Source organism: Hyperolius riggenbachi, chromosome 4 (genome assembly GCF_040937935.1).
Source record: "Hyperolius riggenbachi isolate aHypRig1 chromosome 4, aHypRig1.pri, whole genome shotgun sequence".
Lineage (NCBI taxonomy): Eukaryota > Metazoa > Chordata > Amphibia > Anura > Hyperoliidae > Hyperolius > Hyperolius riggenbachi.
Genome location: NC_090649.1, coordinates 434,441,540 through 434,464,250, shown reverse-complemented (window position 1 = coordinate 434,464,250; position 22,711 = coordinate 434,441,540). Strand labels below are relative to the sequence as shown.

General features: G+C 42.9%; 1 protein-coding gene across 1 annotated transcript in view; it reads left to right on the top strand.

Moving 5' to 3' along the window:
- Positions 1–6,315: 6,315 nt before the first annotated feature.
- HAO1 (hydroxyacid oxidase 1) overlaps positions 6,316–22,711 on the top strand; it is a 36,956-nt gene continuing 20,560 nt past the window's right edge. Inside the window, exons 1-4 of the mRNA XM_068279626.1 lie at positions 6,316–6,516; positions 10,718–10,869; positions 18,000–18,255; positions 18,958–19,133. Of these exons, the coding sequence (XP_068135727.1) occupies positions 6,380–6,516; positions 10,718–10,869; positions 18,000–18,255; positions 18,958–19,133 (721 nt within the window). The 5' untranslated portion in view covers positions 6,316–6,379. The remainder of the gene's footprint in view (positions 6,517–10,717; positions 10,870–17,999; positions 18,256–18,957; positions 19,134–22,711) is intronic.

Genomic DNA, 22,711 nt, shown 5'->3' with positions numbered 1-22,711 from the left:
GCAGCTTGCCCATCTACAGGGGTTGGACAAAATAATAGTAACACCTAACATTTTGGCATCCTAATCTTTGTACATGTTTTAAGCAATGAAAACTTGGCATATGTTTTTTTTTTGTTTATTATTTTTGTTATTTCATATGTTTAATTAAAATAATTGTTTTTTACATTAATTTTAACCAAAGTTGGTTATAATTTATAAAAATGGCAGATCTCAGACTTTCAAAGAGGCCAAATTGTTGGTGCTCGTATGGCAGGCGCTACAGTAACAGAAACTGCCCGAATGCTTGGCATTTCAAGAGGTACTCTCTCAAAAGTAATGACTGCCTTTGAAAGAGAAAGAAAAACGCCCTCAGCAAAGCACAGTTGTGGCCGAAAGTCGAAGTTGTCTGAGAGAGACCGTCGGACTCTAAATTGAATTGTTAGAAAAGCTCGCAAGACCACGGCTCCTAAAATCACTGCAGAGCTGAATGAACACCTACATACCCAATTTCCACAAAAAACTGTTCATCAGGAGCTGCACACATCTGGATTCCACTGAAAAACTGCAATTTGAAAACCTCTGCTTTCAAAAACAAATATTTCAAAGCGTTTAGAGTGGTGTAGGAACCACCACAATTGGTCCCTCGAGCAGTGGAAAAATTTGATTTTTTTTCGGACAAATCATCGTTTACCTTATTTCCGACCTCCGGCCGAGTGTACGTTTGGAGACAGCCGAAAGAAGCATTTTATCCAGACTGCCTTCTCCTAACCGTAAAACATGGCGGGGGTTCTGTGATGATCTGGGGTGCTATTTCTTGGAAATCCGCTGGGCCAGTTTCCCTTCATGGAAGAATTAACAGCCGAGACTATTTAGGAATTTTGGGCGACCAAGTTCATCCTATGGTTCAAGAACTGTTTCCGGAGGGAATGCCATCTTTCAAGATGATAATGCCCCAATCCATACAGCTAGAATTGTTAAAGAATGGCACGAGGAACATTCTAATGAAGTTGAGCATCTCATCTGGCCACCACAATCCACAGACCTCAACATTATTGAGCATTTATGGTCGTTATTAGAGATTCAAGTAAGAAGTCGATTTCCTCCGCCATCGTCTCTAAAAGAACTGGAGGATGTTTTAACTGAAGAATGGGCTAAAATTCCTTTGGAAACAAATCACAATTTGTATGAATCAAAACCTCGGAGAATTGAGGCTGTAATTGCCGCAAAAGGGGCACCTACACCATATTAAAATATATTTTGTTGACTTTCAAGGCGTTTCCATTATTTTGTCCAACACCTGTATATCTCTTTTCCTCCATTGTGCAGCACACACAACTTGCGTAGGAGACAAACAGCTTATCTGTACAGCGTTCATTCCAAATCGGGAACAGTAAATTCGGGCGCCTGAGGCTAGTGGACAAATCGGGCGCCGCCATTCACTCCTATAATAAATATCGTTTAATGGGCGCCCGATAGGAAAAAAGGGCGCCGGAGAAAAATAACGTTTTAAAAGCGGCGCCCGGAGACTTAATGTTTTATTACTGTTTCTCATGATTACACATTATTTAATGATTTATACATTTTTAAATTTTATTTTTAAACGAAAAACAGTACAATATTTTTTTTAAACATTATTTTTAAACGAAAAACAGTACATTTTTTTTTTTTTTAAACATTATTTTTAAACGAAAAAACTAACAGGGGGGTCTTAGGTTTAGGCACCAACAGGGGGGTCTTAGGTTTAGGCACCAACAGGGGGGTCTTAGGTTTAGGCACCAACAGGGGGTCTTAGGTTTAGGCACCAAAAGGGGGGTCTTAGGTTTAGGCACCAACAGGGGGGTCTTAGGTTTAGGCACCAACAGGGGGTCTTAGGTTTAGGCACCAACAGGGGGGTCTTAGGTTTAGGCACCAACAGGGGGGTCTTAGGTTTAGGCACTAACAGGGGGGTCTTAGGTTTAGGCACCAACAGGGGGGTCTTAGGTTTAGGCACTAACAGGGGGTCTAGGGGTTAGGGGTAGGTACAGGGAGGGTTACTTAGGCACCAACAGGGGGGGTCTTAGGTTTAGGCATCAACAGGGGGGTCTAGGGGTTAGGGGTAGGTACAGGGAGGGTTACTTAGTATTTTTTTTTTTTAAACGTTATTATACGTTTCACTATTTAAACGAAAGATTAACGTTTTTACAATTGCCGATTTAATGCACATTATTTAATGATTTATAACTTTATAAAACATTAATTTTAAACGAAATACAGTACAATACATTTTTAAACGTTATCCATGCTTATCGTTAAAAACCCGGCGCCCTTTTTTCCCAGCGCCCCTTTTTAACGTACGCTTCCAAATCTGCCAGCTAGCAACAATAATCAAAAGATCGTTCTTTGTTTAAGAGAAGGGGAAACTGGATATAGCAGTTTGAAGAGGTCGTTTTTAAAGTATCATTGTATTGGGAAAAACCCCCCACTATTGAATGAACCCCATGGGGGGCTAGTTTACCTTATCCAGAGAAGCCTGGTGCTGGTTGTTGGCTTTGGGGTCCCTCCTGTTCCCTGGACTCTTCACCCCCCGGCCTCTCTGAGGTTCTCCCAAGCAATGCCGATATATACTGAACTGCACATGCACGAGTTTCGAGCCACACATACGCAGTGAAAGAAAACGCTAGTGGACAAGTGTTTCAATTTTTAAACAGAGGCGCCAAGATAGGATGAAAGCGTCTAAAAACTGTTGAAAAAGGGGGAAGTGGTGGACTTACCTCCCTCAATGAAGTACAGACAGAAATTCGTTATTTTATATAAAAAATAACATTTATTAGAAGCTCCACTTTGCAACGCATTTCGCGGGTACAGTCCCGCTTCATCAGGCAAATTGGAGAAAACGTATACTGTAAGTCTGTAGCGTGGCCAAGCGCCTCTCACTACAGGGTTACAGCGCCACCTAAAGGGCAGCAGAAGAACTGCAGTCTTGGATCCCAGGGAGGTAAGTGCAGGGGCTGCTGCAAGCTTTCTAGCGGCAGCATTTTTTCCCGGTTTTAGGGTCAAAAAGCATGCAAAGAAATTGCACCACTTTTAGACCCAAAAATCCAGAAATAATTATACCGCCAGGGAGGTTAAGTTGAAATGGGGCTCTAGGCAAGATAACAGTTTTTTTTTACCCACCCCTGATGGTCTCCTGGCTTTTTTAGTAAGATTTCTTGGGGGCTAGAATCCACCAGGTCCCTAGACTTTCTCCAGGCTCTAGGCATCTGCTGATGATCTGGCTCTGGTGAGCAGCCAAAGAGAAGTTCTGAGTGTTGGGGAGACAAACATTAACTTATTAAATTAACTTTCATTCAATTAACTTGTTCAATTAACTTTTTTTTTCGTGAGTTTTAACCTGACAATTTTTCATCTTCTCTACAAAATTACTTTTCAGCATTTAGCAAATGCAAAAGACAAGACAAGACAAATAATATTTATTTTGTGCTATTCTCTTGGCGGACTCAAAGCGCCAGAGCTGCAGCCACTAGGGCTCACTCAGTAGGCAGTAGCAGTGTTAGGCCTTGTTCACATTATGTCCATTTTTGTAAAATTTTAATCCCGACCGATTTTCAAAATCGCCCTGAAAGTGCTTATTCAATGACTCTCAATGAGAGAGTTCATATCAGAGCGGTTTGTTTGCGATCTGCTTTGAAAAGCGGTGCTTGAGCCATTTTTGAGGTGATTTGCCTCAATGGAAGGTATAGGAAAAACACAAAACGCTCACAAAATTGCTTTGGCAAGCGATTGCGTTAGCGGTTTTTAAAAATAAATACATTAAATTTATTGTTCCCGGATTTTTTTCCAGATCAAAAGACGGAAGCGCTCTGCAAAAGCGCTTACAAAAACACCCACAAAACCGGGCGAACGCGCAGAAAATCACCGGAAACCGCATCAAATAAACGCAGCAAAAAAAGCCCACCACAGGTGGACACGCTACCCGAACGCAATGTGAACAAGGTCTTAGGGAGTCTAGCCCAAGGATTCTTTACTGAATTCTTTATACCATCCAGCCAAGTACCAAAAAGTAGATGAAAAGTGATATCATAGTTATTTGGAGTATTTCCTTGCTTGCGGGTGGCATAAAAGGCACTGTATTGATAAAGGGCTTGATTCACTTAGCGCCGGAATGAAAAGCCACTTAGTGCACGAAAAGTATTTTTGTGCACACTAATAGTCGTGCAAAGCTACATCGCGCCAAAAAGACGATAACGTTGCATGCGGTTGCGACAAAAACAGGGCATATGGTGCCCCTGAAACATCGCACAAGTGCGCCTTAAAGGTTGCATCGTCGGGCGCACTGGTGCGACGTTAAAGGGGCACCATATGCCCTGTTTTTGTCGCACCGCATGCAACGTCATTGTCGCATCGCGCAACGTTTTCGGCGCACCACGGTACCGCGCGCAGTGCGACATTTTCGGCGCACAAAATCGTTTGCGCTGCAGTTTGGACGTCTTAACCTTTATACCGCCGCTTTGTGAATCAAGCCCCAAGTGTAAAAATATCACCTAGGAGATAATAGTAGCTGTAGTGAGGGATTACTGGAGAATGTACTGGGGGCACAGTTGAATGTACTAGAAAGGTTGCACAGTTGAAAGTGTCAGGTTTTAGAGATGTTCTAGACGTGAGGATCAAAGAAGAGTGCGAAGGCAAAGGTGACACCAAGGTAACATGCCTGTGGGGTGGTGAATATGAATGCCCCCCTTTCAGTTGGAGACATGTCAAGCGGTGGTTTGTTTGAAGGTGAAAGATGGAATATTATTAGTTTAGTGAAATCCAGGCTGAACTGCAGAAACCTCACCCTCCCATGATAATATGGCTGACTGGCATTGTGAACCTTTATCCACGATAAAAAGAGGCAAGTAAATATTGGGGTCATCTCCATACAAATTGTATTGCAAGCAGAAGAGAAGAGGAGACTGTAGGAAGTCTACTGATTGCCTGGTGATTATATTTTAATTGGGGCTATGCTACTATAGCCGTAATTAAAATGATGGCTTATGATGGTGCCCAAATTAAGTGCAGCACGGTGTTGAGCGGGTGCTGAAATGACCTCTCTCGCTTGTAGGACTCTGTTGCCCAGGGCCAACCATCAGGGCACTGAGGGCAGTACAAGTGGTACTGCTGTATGCGGCCCAAGGAGAGCATTGTCTCTTTAAGCCTCTGGAACTATGTGGTCCATTGCTGTCAGCTGCTGTTGTCTCTCTTTCCACTGCCACTGCTGGCCCCTTTGCCTATCACCACCTGCTAGCCAGGCACTACAATCTATGTATCACTACCTGCTGGCCACTACAATCTGCCTATCACTAACTGCAGACCACTACAATCCATCTATCACTGCCCGCCACTGCTAGAATTTAATGGTCACTTCCTGCTTGCTACTAAAATCTGCCTATCACTACCTGCCTGCTTCTACAATCTACCTATTATTACTGGGGGCAGAGGGGAGTGAGGAAACCCTGTAGATTTGCCCAGTATGGAGCCCACAAAATTCTGATGACGGGCATGCTGTTACCAAGTGATGCAAGGCAAGAGTATTCACTGCATATCTTCCATGCACACATACAATAGTATATTTAAAAAAAGGGCAATGTGCACTCTCACAGCAGTCATTTTACATTTTCCTAAATGTTCTTAATAGATACGGAGTGATCTGGATTTGCATTATCATAATTTCACATCGTAAGTCACAATTACAATGCAAAATCGTAATTGATAAGGAGAAGAGTGGGGACAAGTAAAAAAAAAAAAACTTGAAGTTTTTGAGAAAATTGATTTTAAAATTGCAAAAGAAAAAGATTTTTTTAAACTCAGAAAAATTACAATTTAAAAACCATTTTTCCTTTGCTTTTTAAAATCAATTTTCTCAAAAACTACAAAGTCTTTTTGAAAAATTATTACAAGTAAGGGGTTACATAAAATCAATTGAATGTCCAAATAGTAATTACATACGGCTATAATTGCGAAAATGTACTCAAAATTTTGCGTAATCGTAATTAGCAGTTTGCAATCATCACTAATATTACACAGTACATCGGTAATATTAATAGTACAGCGGTCCTGAAAGAGGGACAAATGAGGAAGAAAGAGGGGTGGGGGATTTAGTTCCCAAAGAGGGACTGTCTCTCTCTGAAAAAGGCAGCTATGCCAAAATGAAGAGCTGTTGTGAGCTTTACTAATGATAAATGTCCCAGCGCTGACTTTCAGGAGAAAGTCCAGCGTAAAAGCCAAGATCACACTAGCCGTGTTTACACATTGACAGAGATGCCAAGCACAGGTCATGCAAACATAACCGAGATATGGTTATATATTATCTACAAGCCCATCTTCCAGCTACAAATACCAAAAACACATCAGAACGGTGAAGTCTACTAAGAGGAGACCAAGCATGTCTGGAAAACCGATAACAGTTGATGATTTTGAGGAGCACGCCAAATATTTTCTGAAAAAGTCTGTGTATGATTACTATCGATCCGGAGCTGAAGATCAGCAAACACTTGCAGACAATGTAGCAGCGTTTTCAAGGTAAGTTACCAAATACAGAATGATGAATGAGACATATTGGTTTGTAACGACATTCTCCAGGCCTAAGGGAGCAATCACACCAGATGAATTTAGGCCTTGGCAAGATAGCTGTTTTTGCCCACTGCTGATGATCACCTAGTTTTTTTTAGTAATATTTGCTAGGGGACGGGGATAAGCCGAAATGTCATGTTTTCGTAATAACAACACAAAATTTGCAATTATGCCACAAAATTGTAATTCCTTATAATCAAAAAAAAAATCAGAATTTGGAATTTCGGACATCGTAATTTTGTGTCGTAATATCGTGCCAAATCCTAATTTTGTGTTCTATTCGTAATTCCTTAAAGGGATCCTGAGAAGTGCAACAAAAAGGAAATCTGGACTTACATGGTTCTTCCTCCAGCCCCTAGTAGCCTGCGAGGTCCCCTGGCCTCCTCTTGGTTCCTTCCGTGGTCCTGCTGGCGGCTCTGGTAATCCGGCGACTCGGGCTGAAATTGAGCGTGCTCGCCTCCAGCGCATCATCACACCGGTCACCGTAAGTGTCCTGCACATGCGCAGTTTTCTGAAGTTTCTAAAGACTAAACCGTGCATGCGCAGGGCACTTATGGCTTCCGGCATGATGAAGCATGACTTCAGCTGAAGTCGGCAGATTACCGGAGCCGCCAATGGGACCATGGAAGGGACCAAGTGGGCGCCGGGGACCTTTTGGGCTACGGGGGGCGGGAGGAAGCCCCAGGTAAGCCCAGATTTCTTTTTTGTGTGCACCGCTCACAGTCCCTTTTAATTTTTCATTAATTACAAAAATTAAAGTAAACACCTAAACAAAGATAGTTATTTCTTGTTTTACACAACATTACGGGTAACACAAAATTGTACTTTCGTGTTCTCCACAGAAATTCATCCCAAAAAAAGATCGTAATTATGAAAACAATTGTAGTTATGGACAATAAGTGTATATAGTCATAATTACACAAAATATCAAAACAAAATTGTGATTATGATTTTTCCATTAAGATTGTAATGGAAATCTTATGAAAATTGTGAAATATTAATTACACATTATGATCATCTCTGGTGGGAGCTAACACCTCCAGGCCCCTAGACTCTCTCCAGGTCCTAGGCAACTACGGTACCTAGCATTGCCTTGTGGATGATAAGACTCTGAATCTCACTAGTGCATTTAGGCAGTTTTGCTGCAATGCAAAAAAGCATGTAATTTTTTTTTCTATTAGAGCTGCTGTGTTTTGAGGAGGCATCTGAAAATGTTCTCTAAATTCTACTACAATGGCAGCCTACTCATCCCTATGCCATGTGCAGCAGCACTCTCCATATCCTAAACCCTAAATTCTACATACAGTGGGTTGCAAAAGTATTCGGCCCCCTTGAAGTTTTCCACATTTTGTCATATTACTGCCACAAACATGAATCAATTTTATTGGAATTCCACGTGAAAGACCAACACAAAGTAGTGTACACATGAGAAGTGGAACGAAAATCATACATGATTCCAAACATTTTTTTTTACAAATAAATAACTGCAAAGTGGTGTGTGCATAATTATTCGGCCCCATTTGATCTGAGTGCAGTCAGTTGCCTATAGACATCGCCTGATGAGTGCTAATGACTAAATAGAGTGCACCTGTGTGTAATCTAATGTCAGTACAAATACAGCTGCTCTGTGAGGGCCTCAGAGGTTGTCTAAGAGAATATTGGGAGCAACAACACCGTGAAGTCCAAAGAACACACCAGACAGGTCCAAGACAGGTCAGGGATCAAGTTATTGAGAAATTTAAAGCAGGCTTAGGCTACAAAAAGATTTCCAAAGCCTTGAACATCCCATGGAGAACTGTTCAAGCGATCATTCAGAAATAGGAGTATGGCACAACTGTAAACCTACCAAGACAAGGCCATCCACCTAAACTCACAGGCCGAACAAGGAGAGCGCTGATCAGAAATGCAGTCAAGAGGCCCATGGTGAGTCTGGACAAGCTGCAGAGATCTACAGCTCAGGTGGGAGACTTTGTCCATAGGACAACTATTAGTCATGCACTGTACAAAGTTGGCCTTTATGGAAGAGTGGCAAGAAGAAAGACATTGTTAACAGAAAGCATAAGAAGTCCCGTTTGCAGTTTGACACAAGCCATGTGGGGGACACTGCAACCATGTGGAAGAAGGAATGAGACCAAAATGGAACTTTTTGGCCAAAATGCAAAACGCTGTGTGGCAGAAAACTAACACTGCACATCACTCTGAACACACCATCCCCACTGTCAAATATGGTGGTGGCAGCATCATGCTCTGGGGTTGCATCTCTTCAGCAGGGACAGGGAAGCTGGTCAGAGTTGATGGAAAGATGGATGGAGCCAAATACAGGGCAAACTTGGAAGAAAAAAACCTCTTGGAGACTGCAAAAGACTTGAGACTGGGGTGGAGGTTCACCTTCCAGCAGGACAATGACCCTAAACATAAAGCCAGGACAACAATGGAATGGTTTAAAACAAAACATATCCATTTGTTAGAATGGTCCAGTCAAAGTCCAGATCTAAATCCAATCGAGAATCTGTGGCAAGATCTGAAAACTGCTGTTCACAAACGCTGTCCATCTAATCTGACTGAGCTGGAGCTGTTTTGCAAAGAAGAATGGGCAAGGATTTCAGTCTCTAGATGTGCAAAGCTGGTAGAGACATACCCTAAAAGACTGGCAGCTATAATTGCAGCAAAAGGTGGTTCTACAAAGTATTGACTCAGGGGGCTGAATAATTACGCACACCCCACTCCACATGCCATGTGCAGCAGCCTCCACTCCCTACTGAACAAAGTTCTGTGTTTTGCAGCAGCCTCCCTGAACTGATTACTAAAGCACCCCCCCCCCCCCCCCCACCAACCACACACACACTCAGGGCGGTTCTCTCATGACGCAAGGTGAAACATTTGCATCAGGCGCAGAGATTACAGGGGCAGCATTTTTGTACTGTGTTTACACTAACAGCACACAGTCAGAGTAGGAGGAGAAGTGAGAGGAGAGCGAGGTGTGGAGGTCATCATTGAGAAAAAGCAGCTTGTTGTGCTGTGTGAGGAAGCTGACAGTGAGTGAGGAGGAGGGAGGCAGGAGAGCAGCAGTGTTTCATTTGACTTGCACAGCAGAATCGAGGAGGTGGCAGTGCTGTCCTGACTGAGGAGGAATGGAGTGGCAGAGGGTGAGCAGTTTGTTAGTCACAGACTCATAGCCAGCCATTGTGCTATTGTGTTGAGCTGCAGTACAGTATGTCCATGAAGCAGAGTAAATTGTTGAGTTCTGTGCGATTATTCCAAATGGGGAGGCGGCATCCTCACAAGTTTGCCCCAGGCAGCAAAAAGTCTAGAATCAGCAACAGGTTCCCCACCCCACAATCTCCCATTCCTTGTACAGCTGCAGCTTACATTTCCCACAGCCCCCATTTCATGTACAGCAACAGCCTCCACATCCTGCATCCACCAATTGATGTCCACCTGCAGCCTGCAACTCCTAAAGCCCCATTCAATGTGCCGCAGCCTTCACACTGTACAACCCCTCATTCCATATGCATCTACCAGAGCCAAAGCTATCATAGAAGAAAAGGAGGCAATTTCCCCAAGGCACCAAAGTCTGTAGGGGACCTCCAAGGTGTCTCTTCTAGGGCCCCTGCAATGTCTTTGGCAGAGTAGTGATTCACCTGTCCTGGCGGGAGCGCTCCTCCTTCAGTCTGTGGCTCCATGCACTCCTCAACTGCATGCTCACAGGGGCGCCTCTCCTCAAGACAACTCATTATTAAGTCAGTTGAGGGAGGTGGTCAGGGGGGCGGCAGCCAGCTCAGGGACCCTTGGGGTAATTTGGCTCAAACAAAGGTTCCCTAATGCAGCTTTTTGTTTGGGAAGGACCATCGGAGGGCCTTAGGTTAATTTTGCCCATGGGCCCCATTGTCACTAGAACCGGCCATGGTTACATCTTGATTCTTGAAGCTCACTGTTCCATGTGCTCCACCCCCTCCCTCCTGTGCTCATCAATCCCTCCTAAGCCGGGGCTTACACAGCCTTTTTAGGATTATGACCCCTGACTCTAGACAAACCTCTTATCTGTTTTTTTTTTTTTTAATTAGTCCCTTTATAAGCTATAGTTTCTGTTCTAGATGTACAAAGTGCCATTCTTGTCTTGATAGTTGTATTGACTTATTACTCTTATTAGGTATAGGTTATATCCACGCGTTCTAAGAGATGTTTCAATCACAGATCTCTCAACAACCATTCTGGGACAGAGAGTCAGCATGCCGATATGTGTTGGGGCCACTGCAATGCAGAGGATGGCCCATCCTGATGGAGAAACCGCCACTGTCAGAGGTAAGCAGCTTCCTATCCAGCGGGTCATTTAGAAGAACATTATGGTAAATGTATTAGAGGCTGTAGTCAAAATATTGGGGCAAATTTTTGCTAGAAAAAAATTATAACCTTAGTAGTGCTCCATTACACCCACATTCATCATAATGAAGTACAAGGATATGTAACAGCAGGAAAGGTATTTGGAAACCAGTAATGAAGATGAGCTTATTTAATATTTTCAGAAAGAACAAAAGTGCAAAAATAACAATTTCTTAAATTATATATATATATATATCCATCCAATAGTAATAACCATAGGTCCATTCAAAAATTGTGAAATATTTATTTTCCAGACAACAACAAAGCCAAGAAGTACCACCCTCAAGAGAAGCCATGAATGGTACCGTAGAAGAGCTAGTTGACCAGGGTAGGGTGGTGATGCTTCCTAGCTTTGTTGTTGACCTCTTGATATGTCAGTATCATTGTCTTTGATCAGATGAAATTTTAAGGCCCGAAGAAGGGTTTGAGTGACCCAAAACCAGGCGATGTTGGCGTCTACGAGAGAATATCTATAAAAAATTAACCAAAAAATGTCACAATTTTTGAATGGGACTATAATTATTACTATTGGATGTATATATATATAATATATATATTATTGAAGATATTGGGCTTGATTCACTAAGACAAATAGCACTCCTTATCAAAGTTAGCACGCCTTATCAAAGTTAACATGGCTTATCTGAGTAGCATAGCGAACTTATGCCTGCTAATTGGCAATGACAAGAGCTCTACTCATCCTGCCCTGAGCCCCTGCGGGTTCGTAGCACTCACTATGCTACTCTGATAAGGCATTCTATTTGTCTTAGGGAATCAAGCCCCTTGTCTTGTATTTTTGCACTTTTTAAAAATATTAAATATGCTCATCTTCATTATTGGTTTTCGAATACCATTCCTGCTATTACATATCCTTGTAATGATTAAATTGCATTAGAGGGTCAAACAGTTCAAGTCACAAATATTTTTGTAAAGGCATGAGACTGTCCCAAGCTACTGGTGCTATGGACTATACAATATATGATATACTGTATAAGTCCAGGGATGTAACTAGAGGGTAGCAGCCCCTGTGACTGAAGGGGGGCCAAGAGGTATGGGAGAGTCCCAACTACTAACCATCCCTTTGTCTGATACTCCAGATCAGGTGTTTTTATGGCTACATACTGTATGTTATGATTGTGAAGATCCTGATGGCCCTACTTGTTTTATGACCCTTGTATGATCGACCTAGGTAGAGGCAAGGAAAAAGTTGTGAACATTAAGGGGGCACCATCAAAGTTTTGCTGGAAGGCCCCATGATTTGTAGGAATGACCCTGTATAGGCCCTTTTCAGAAGTAAATGTTTAATGCCAGTGGCACCACTTTTCTGTATAGCTGGTGTGGGGTTGTAGGCTCCACTTTATGTATACTATTATATATAAGGCACTAGAGGTATTACATCTGTGTCGATATGCGCACAGCTAAACAGCAGCTTCTGAATTTGACAAACCAAAAATAACACTTATAATTTACTTCATTCATCAAGCTTGTTTAGCCACTTCAGTGTATCTGGAGGACTATAGTTATCCAGATAGACACCTCTGAAGTCTAATTGGACACATAGAGGAGTGTGTTCTTATGTCCGTGCGACCTCCACTATTACCCGGAGGCATTTCTGTAGCAGCGATTGGAGAAGGGAACTGAGGGTTCCCCAAACCAATTGCAGTGCCTGGAGTGAATGGACACGACCCCGATCAGGGGCCATGTCCATTCATAAGCACGGAATGCAAGTATAGCTAAAATAAAAATGAAACACTTCCTGGTAAACCAGGGTAGTGTTTCTAGTGCCATCTAGTGGCGAAAAGTTAAATTGTACACACCACTCATTTTTAATAATAAAAAAAAAAAAGTACAATTAACCACTTTACCCCCGCCCGTACGCATTTCTCCATCCCTTTTTCCATCCTTTAACCCCCAGGGATGGAGAAATCCGTACTTTCCGCGCTCCCGCCGCTGCCCGCGCTCCCTCTCGTAAACACGCCGCCCGCCGCTAGTAAACACGCCGCCGCCCGCTCGCCCGGAGATCAATGAACGGGAAAATCCATTCCCGTTCGTTGATCTAAGCCCCGCAATGATCCGCTGCTCTCCGATGGGCAGCGCGATCATTGTGAAAAGATACACACTTACCCAGCCTCCAAGTACTTCCTCCAAGCTTCCGGAAGGACACTTGGAGGTCGCATTAAAACAAAAAGTTACTGTGGCCATCTTGTGGCCAAATAGTAAAACTACACCCTACACATTTTTCACATACAAATAAATTACTTTTACACAAAAAAATTAACTCATTACCTCCCACACTCCCAAATTTTTTTTTTGCAATTAAAAAAAAATTAAAAAATGTACAATAAAAAAAAATACATAAATAGTTACCTTAGGGACTGAACTTTTTAAATATTTATGTCAGGAGGGTACAACACTGTTACTTTATAAACTATGGGCTTGTAATTAGGGATGGACGCAAAACTGAAAAAAATGCACCTTTATTTCCAAATAAAATATTGGCGCCAAACATTGTGATAGGGACATAATTTAAACGGTTTTATAACCAGGACAAAAGGGCAAATACATTTCATGGATTTTAATTACAGTAGCATGCATTATTTAAAAACTATAATGGCCGAAAACTGAAAAATAATTAATTTTTTTCTCACATTTTTCCTATTTTCCCATTAAAACACATTTAGAATAAAATAATTCTTGGCATAATGTCCCACCTAAAGAAAGCCTAATTGGTGGTGGAAAAAACAAGATATAGATCGTTTAATTGTGATAAGTAATGATAAAGTTATAGACGAATTAATGGAAGGAGCGCTGAAAGGTGAAAATTGCTCTGGTGGTCAGGGGGTAAACCCCCTCAGTGGTGAAGTGGTTAATCCCTTTCAAAGCCTCCCTCACACCCCAGTCGCCAATCAATCACGTAAAAAAACAGTTAAAAAAAAACATTAATAGTTGACTTAGGGACTCAACTTTTTTATGTATGTCATGAGGGCATATTACTGTTATTTCAGTACATAAGGGCTTGCAATTGACCGGACACAACCCCCCCCCCCCCCAACAGAAAAATACACCTTTACTTCCAAATATTATATTGATTCCATACATTGTACTAGGAACACAATTTAACTGTTGTGAAAGCTGGGACTAATGGACAAGTAAAATGGGTGTTTTTTTTAATAGTAGCATTGATTATTTTAAAGCTATAAAGGATGGAATTAGAGAAATGGTGTATTTTTTCTTTTTTTCCCCTTGTGTTTGCCTATAAAATGCATAGAAAATAAAGTAATTACTGAAAACAAGTATCGCCCACAACAAGCCTAATTAATGGCAAATAAAAAATATATAGCTCATTCATGTGTGAGAAGCAATGATAAAGTTATGGCCAAATGAATGGAAGGAGCGTTGACAGGTAAAAATGGCTTTTAGCGTCAAAGGAATTATCAGGCAATATAGAGAAAATGTGATCTAGTTACTCGGAGCTTCCTCAAGCCCCTGGCAGCCAACATGTCCCTCGCCTCAGCACTGGTGTCCCTGGATCTCCTCCGTTGGAGATGCTTACCTCGCCAGGTTGGCATTCACAGTCACGCTGACGTGGTTCAGAGTGTACTGTGCAGGGCAAGTAAATCACATTTTCTCTATATTGCAAGATAATTCCTTTAAAGTAAAATGGGCTGTAGGCTGAAGTGGTTCTAGAATATCACTTCTTCAATTTAGGTTTTAGTGTAACTTGAAATGGACTCCATCATAGCTGCTAGAACTGCCTTTGAACTTGATGAGGAGAGTACATGGACTCTCTGTGTAGATCAGTTGGTCATGTGATCTTACTGCTCGCTTTAAGCACTATACCCCTAATGCAGTACAGCAAGGGACTGCCCACATACAATGGAGGTACAGAGCTGAGGTAGATATCAGAGGCATAACTACAAATCATCGGGCCACCCAGCAAAACTTTGAAGGGGCCCCTTAATGTTCACAACCCTTCATTTGCCTCTTCTTGGTGACCCTTACAGCCTGGAGGTCCATCATGCAAGGCTCATAAAACAAGTGGGGGCCATCAGGATCTTCACGCCCATAACGTGTAGCCACAAAAACACCTGATCTGGAGTATCAGAGAAGCGGAAGTAGCAGTTGGGCCCCCCCACAACTCTGTGCCCCCTGCAGTCGCAGGGGCTGCTCCCCCCTAGTTACACCCCTGGTAGATATCACCATAACGTGTTACATGATCGTTATGTAAAGCTGATTTTTACTGAGGTGTCTTAACTCCACACCATGACATGGCAAGTCGTGGCTGAGGCCAGGGGGCATTTGAGATCCAGCATTTGCCTTTGATAACCGACCCACTGTTTTCACTTATAAGGGGATACATTTGAACACCAGCATTAAGGGGACAAGCTAGGGTTAGACATCAAGAAGGACAATTTCATTACAGAGTTTGGACAAGAGTAGTTGAGTGACTAACCGAGGAAACCGCTGCTGAAAATTAAATTGTATGGACACAGCACTGGCGCCAACATGAACCGCGCCAAGATATTTTATTATTGTTTTTTTTATTGCGCAGCCGCTATAGCAATATTAGATGGAAAATTCAGTAACACCTTGGCGGAGTAAGCCATAAAAATAATTTTTGGTAAATGGGAGCCACTGAGCAAGAACAGGGCTGTACCTGTTTTTGTTCGGTAAACAGTACAGAAATTTCTGAGGAAAAAGGTGTGAATCACTAGATAATTACTGTGTGCTTGACTGTACTGCAAGTTCAAAATTAGGATTTACAATTCTGGATCCTTTTCCCAAGATATTACAAACCTGACCTAAAAATGGGTCACTGGCTATTTTGTTTGAGATTTCACTTGTTCTTCATTATTTTAATCAACCAAACCTGCATCATCACACAACGCAGTAGCTAAGTGGTCAGTCTTGTGGTTTTGCAGTACTTGGGGTGGCGATTCAGGTCCAACTGGTGCACTATCTGCATGGAGTTTATGTGAATTTTTTTGAGTGCTGTAATTTCTTTTTCTTGCCTGTGGTTCTAGCAGAAGCAGGAAATTCGGGAGCCCGCAGCTAATGGGTCATTTGGGGGCATGGGTATTATGCAAATATCGGCTATTGGGCTCCGAAAGCAGAAATTTGGGCGGCCACTAAATATTTTTTTAAAAATTAGAATGTTATAGTTTTAAAAATTGTTATCGTTTTGAGAACATTAGACTGCTGTGGTTTTTGAAATGTTTATCGCTTTAGAAAACTAGAAGGTTATAGTGTTTTAAAATATTTTTTGTTTTTGAAAATAATTGTTTTGAAATTTATCATTTTGAAAAGTGTAGGGTTGTGAAGGGAGGTTTCAGGGTTAGGCATCAGTAAGGGGGTTGTAGGGTTAGGCACCAGGAAGGGGGGTTTTAAGGTAAGACGTCAGCTGGGAGAGGGTGTAGGGTTAGGAGTCAGAAAAGGGAGTTTTAGGGTTAGGCATCAGGAAGGGGCATCTTAGAATTGCACGCCAGGAAGGAAGGTTTTAAGGTTAGGCATCGGATGGGGGAGGGTTCTGTGTGAGAATAGGGTTAGGTTTAGTTGTAGCAAAATATTGGTAGCATTTACTAATGTTTTACTGTTGTTAGTACCACTGTAAGTATTTTTTGTTTTCATTTGGTGCCCAGTTCACTATGGTATTTATCATTTAGACTTATATCGGCTTCAACTGGTGCCCATTTTTCCTCGCGCCTCTATTTCATGCACACATTCTACACCTTTGAGTAAATTAAGTTGTTTGCCTTTGAATATAGAAGGGCATGCAGATAACTGGGCACTTGAAAAGAGACTTATTTATTTATTGTATTTATAAAGCGGCAAAATATTACGTAGTGTTGGAAATTAGTTAAAGGAAAGGTTCAGGGAGGGTGGGCAAAAAATAAAAATCAAATTCCACTTACCTGGGGCTTCCTCCAGCTCGTGGCAGGCAGGAGATGCCCTCGCCGCCGCTCCGCAGGCTCCCGGTGGTCTCCGGTGGCGCGCCCGACCTGGCCAGGCCGGCTGCCAGGTCGGGCTCTTCTGCGCTCCAAGGCCCGGAACTTCTGCGTCCCACGCCGGCGCTCTGACGTCATCGGACGTCCTCCGTGCTCTACTGCGCATGCGCAGTAGTTCTGCGCATGCGCAGTAGAGCCCGGAGGACGTCCGATGACGTCAGAGCGCCGGCGTGGGACGCAGAAGTTCCGGGCCTTGGAGCGCAGAAGAGCCCGACCTGGCAGCCGGCCTGGCCAGGTCGGGCGCGCCACCGGAGACCACCGGGAGCCTGCGGAGCGGCGGCGAGGGCACCTCCTGCCTGCCACGGGCTGGAGGAAGCCCCAGGTAAGTGGAATTTGATTTTTATTTTTTACCCACCCTCCCTGAACCTTCCCTTTAAGGTTACAGACAATATTTAGGAGTTATGTACAGCAATATGACAATACAGGAATACAAGAAAAAACAGATCACACACCATAGTATGAGTACCAGGTAATGCTTAGTCAGCCACTGGATAGAGCATGAGGATTAGGCAAGACGAGTTCACTCAAATGCATAGCATGGGTTCACTGTAATGGAGGTGCAGCATGATCAGGTAGGACACAAAAGGAGGAGGGCCCTGCCCAAAGGCTTACAATTTAGAGGGAGAGGTAGGGACACGAAAGGTAGGGGACCAGAGTTCAGCTGTGGGTTTAGAGCAATTGTGAGGGGTGGCAGGCCAGAGTGAAAAGGTGAGTTTTGTGGGCCTTCTTGAAGATGTTGAAGGAGGGGGCTGCCCTAATGGGTGGAGGTAGGGAGTTCCATATTGTTGGAGCAGCTCCTGAGAAGTCCTGGAGGCGTGCATGGGACTGGGTGATGCGGGGGGGGGGCGATCAGGTGAAGTTCATTGGAAGAGCGGAGTGAGCGGCTAGGTGTGTACAAGATCAGATATGTGGGTTGGACAGGTTTTGTGGACAGATTTGTAGGTCAGACACAGACTTCAGTGAAAGCTTTACTAACTTTTGTAAATAATTGTCTGCTACCATTAATTATACTGTCATATGAAAGCAAAACTGCTTTCTATTCAACAGCCTGTAAAGCTCTTGGAACGGGCATGATGTTGAGCTCCTGGGCCACGTCAACCATTGAAGAAGTGGCAGAGGCGGCGCCTGACAGTATACGCTGGATGCAGCTGTATATCTACAAGGATCGTAATCTGACAAAGTCACTTGTAAAGAGAGCAGAAAGACAAGGATACAAGGGGATCTTCCTGACAGTGGACACGCCTTACCTGGGGAGGAGACTGGATGATGTCCGCAATAGGTTCCAACTTCCTCCTCATCTCAGGTATCCTTTACATTAGGAGGCTAAGGGGTCAACAGAGAATCTTGTCATCTTTTTGGACTGGTATCCCCCATAATATGCAGGTGGCTGTGCATAATCCAACCATTGTAGCACTGATCTAATTCAGTGATATTGAATTGGACATCCCTGCATTCTTGGAAAAATGAATGCAGCAGTGCAGTGGTGGACAAAACTAACACCGGGCCCCCATGCAGAATAAATGAAGGGACCCCATGTGAGTGAATACAGGAAATAATATTCCCATAAAGATCATCGTCACATTTTTACATACAGTGACATCTTGTGGTTATTACTACCAACAAGAATGAGAGGGCATCGGTCCCCTATGTGGTTGCATGGTCTGCACGGGCCTATTTCCTCCTCTGCAGCAGCGAGATCTGAGAGGCAGTAACAGGATACGGCGTATCAGCTGGCATCAATGACAACCGGCGTATAAGACGACCCCCAACTTTTCAGAAGATTTTCAAGGGTTAAAAAGTAGTCTTATGCGGCAGAATATACAGTACATCTGTTAAATATATAAATTCTCTGTGATATGCATGACGAGGGGTGTGGTTAGAGGTGTGGCAGGGTGTGTCTTTTAAGTGTTCCTCTTTCTTTCATCAAAAGTTGGGAGGTATATCACTACTCACTGCAGTAATGCTACATGTGACAAAGGTTGCATCACTTTTTTCTGTTTATCAGGATGAAAAACTTTGACAGCGAAGATCTGGCCTTCTCATCTAAGCAAGGCTACGGCGATGACAGCGGCCTGGCTGTTTATGTGTCACAGGCCATAGATGCCTCTATTAAATGGGATGATATTGAGTGGCTTAAAGGACTAACATCTCTTCCTATTGTAGCAAAGGGCATTTTAAGAGGTCAGTAAAAAAATAGAATGATGTAACCAGGAACCACTAGTGTTTTTGGTTTGAAATCGGGACCTCGTGGTTCAGACTGTGAAACACCTGCAGTCAGCACCATTTCAGCACCGAACAGAAGGACAGGGTGTGTTTCAGTAAACTCTGATACTTCCTCATCCAAGCTGGAATGAGGAAGTATTCAATGTAAATGAAACACACGCCTGGTTTACTGTTTGGTGCTAAAATGGTGCTAAATGCAGTTGTTTGGGTTCTGACCTTGAACATTATGAACCACTATTAACTCATTCCTGTATTGTGTACAGTATATCTACACCCCCAGAGACTTCATCTTAGCTCCAGGGACGTAAATATATGTATCTCCGCTGCGACCGACACTGCGCGCGCTCCCGTCGCTTTCACATCACCACCCGTTAGCCCGGAGATCAGTGAATGGGAACTCAGTTCCCATTCATTGATCTGACTGCACGCGATCAATGAAACTGGCATCAATGAAATGCATGTTCATTGTCCAAATAGAAAGTGAAAGCCTTTTTAATATGTATGTCATGAGGGTATATTACTTAGTGTTGCAAAAAAAAGGGCTTTTAACTAGTGACGGACATAAAACTGAAAAAAATATACCTTTATTTCCAAATAAAATATTGTAGCCATACATTGTGATAGGGACATAATTTAAATGGTGTAATAACCGTCACAAATGTGCAAATAAAATACCTGGGTTTTCATTACAGTAGCACATATTATTTAAAAACTATAATACCCGAAAAACTGAGAAATAATTTTTTTTCCTGTTATTCCTGTTAAAATGCATTTAGAATAAAATAATTCTTAGCAAAGCATTCCACCCAAAGAAAGGCTAACTGGTGGCAAAAAAAACCAAAACAAGGTATTGATAATTTTGTTGTGATAAGTAACTGTAAAGTTATTGGTGAATGAAAAGGAGGAACACTGAAATGTGAAAATTGGTCTGGTCCATAAGAGGGAACCCCCTCAGTCATGAACTGGTTGCATTTTTTGACAGTTTCCATAGTTATCTGTGAATAACTGGAGTTACACTTTGAAGAGGAACTGTAACCAAGGATTGGACTTTATCCCAATCAGTAGTTGATAAACCCTTTCCCGTGAGAAATCTTTACCTTTTCTCGTACAGATCAACGGGGGAAGGAAGAGGGGGTTGTCTGTATGGCTGACATTGTGGTAAAACCCCTCCCACAGTGTGATGTCAAGACCTAGGTCCTGACTGTTTCCTGTATGTGAACCACAATGATTGCATTGTGAGAAATAATAGCTGCTTCCAACTGCCAAGCAACCAGTATCTTCCTCGGTGCATATGTATATCTATTAAAAAAACAACTTTTTAGCCTATTGCAATGTTAGGGGGTGTTGTTACAAATAATAACAGTTGGAGCTGTCTAGTCTTTTTTCTTGTCTGCCAGTAGTAAAAATGATGACCAGTGGTGCTCAGCAGAGCTCGAATATTCGAGTAGCTCGAATATTCGAGCTCTTTTTCAGCTATTCGAGCTCGGTATTCGAGCTCCGAATAGCTGGAGCTATTCGAATGGGCTATCCGAGTACACTCGAATAGCCCATTCACTATTCGAGCTATTCGAGCAACTCGGCGCTATTCGAGCTCGGTACCGAGCTCGAATAGCGTCATAGCCCAGATTGATGTCCTTAGAGCCAATCAGAGGGCTCCCAGGCCCTCTGACGGCAGCCAATCACAGAGGGGGACCCTGGCCAGCCCCTACCCTATAAATAGCGGCCGCCATGTTACGTTTCTCCATGCTTGCCTGAGACTTGTACAGAGAGAGAGTTGCTCCTTTGTGCTTTGGCTTAGCAAGTGCTCTATTGTGATCATTTACCTAGCGTTTTTGCTCACCTACACCTGCCATATACACCTATATTGTTGTTAGTTAGATAGACATTGTATTTTAGTTAGTAGCTTGTGTGTTACATTAGAGACAGGCAGCTGCTGCAAGCTTACAGGTTTAGGCCTCAGGGGGGCCTTGCCTCTGTGGGCAGCTGTCCTCTGTTTATTTCTCTCATCTATACCAGTATTTCTGCTGTCCTTTACTAATAGTATTGTAGTTATACTGTACTAGGAGTAGGACACTCACTGACTGTCACTGTTTATAGGCTACTAGCTAGCTCCTGCGTGTGTGCACTCACTCACTGTCTGTGTGTACACACACTCTATTTCCTTCTGATTACTGATAGATTATTGTTAGTTAGTTGTACTTACTGTTACTACTTACTCTTACTGTACTAGGAGTCTAGGACACTCAGTCAGACAGTCACTGTGTTCATAGGCTACTAGCTCCTGCGTGCGGTCACTCACTGTCTGAGTGTACACACACCACCCACACTCCATTTCCTTCTGATCGCTGATTGATTATTGTAATTAGTTAGTTCTACTTACTGTTACTACTTACTCTTACTGTACTAGGAGTCTAGGACACTCAGTCACTGTGTTCATAGGCTACTAGCTCCTGCGTGTGGTCACTCACTGTCTGAGTGTACACACACCACCCACACTCCATTTCCTTCTGATCGCTGATTGATTATTGTAATTAGTTAGTTCTACTTACTGTTACTACTTACTCTTACTGTACTAGGAGTCTAGGACACTCAGTCACTGTGTTCATAGGCTACTAGCTCCTGCGTGCGGTCACTCACTGTCTGAGTGTACACACACCACCCACACTCCATTTCCTTCTGATCGCTGATTGATTATTGTAATTAGTTAGTTGTACTTACTGTTACTACTTACTCTTACTGTACTAGGAGTCTAGGACACTCAGTCACTGTGTTCATAGGCTACTAGCTCCTGCGTGCGGTCACTCACTGTCTGAGTGTACACACACCACCCACACTCCATTTCCTTCTGATCGCTGATTGATTATTGTAATTAGTTAGTTCTACTTACTGTTACTACTTACTCTTACTGTACTAGGAGTCTAGGACACTCAGTCACTGTGTTCATAGGCTACTAGCTCCTGCGTGCGGTCACTCACTGTCTGAGTGTACACACACCACCCACACTCCATTTCCTTCTGATCGCTGATTGATTATTGTAATTAGTTAGTTCTACTTACTGTTACTACTTACTCTTACTGTACTAGGAGTCTAGGACACTCAGTCACTGTGTTCATAGGCTACTAGCTCCTGCGTGCGGTCACTCACTGTCTGAGTGTACACACACCACCCACACTCCATTTCCTTCTGATCGCTGATTGATTATTGTAATTAGTTAGTTGTACTTACTGTTACTACTTACTCTTACTGTACTAGGAGTCTAGGACACTCAGTCACTGTGTTCATAGGCTACTAGCTCCTGCGTGCGGTCACTCACTGTCTGAGTGTACACACACCACCCACACTCCATTTCCTTCTGATCGCTGATTGATTATTGTAATTAGTTAGTTCTACTTACTGTTACTACTTACTCTTACTGTACTAGGAGTCTAGGACACTCAGTCACTGTGTTCATAGGCTACTAGCTCCTGCGTGCGGTCACTCACTGTCTGAGTGTACACACACCACCCACACTCCATTTCCTTCTGATCGCTGATTGA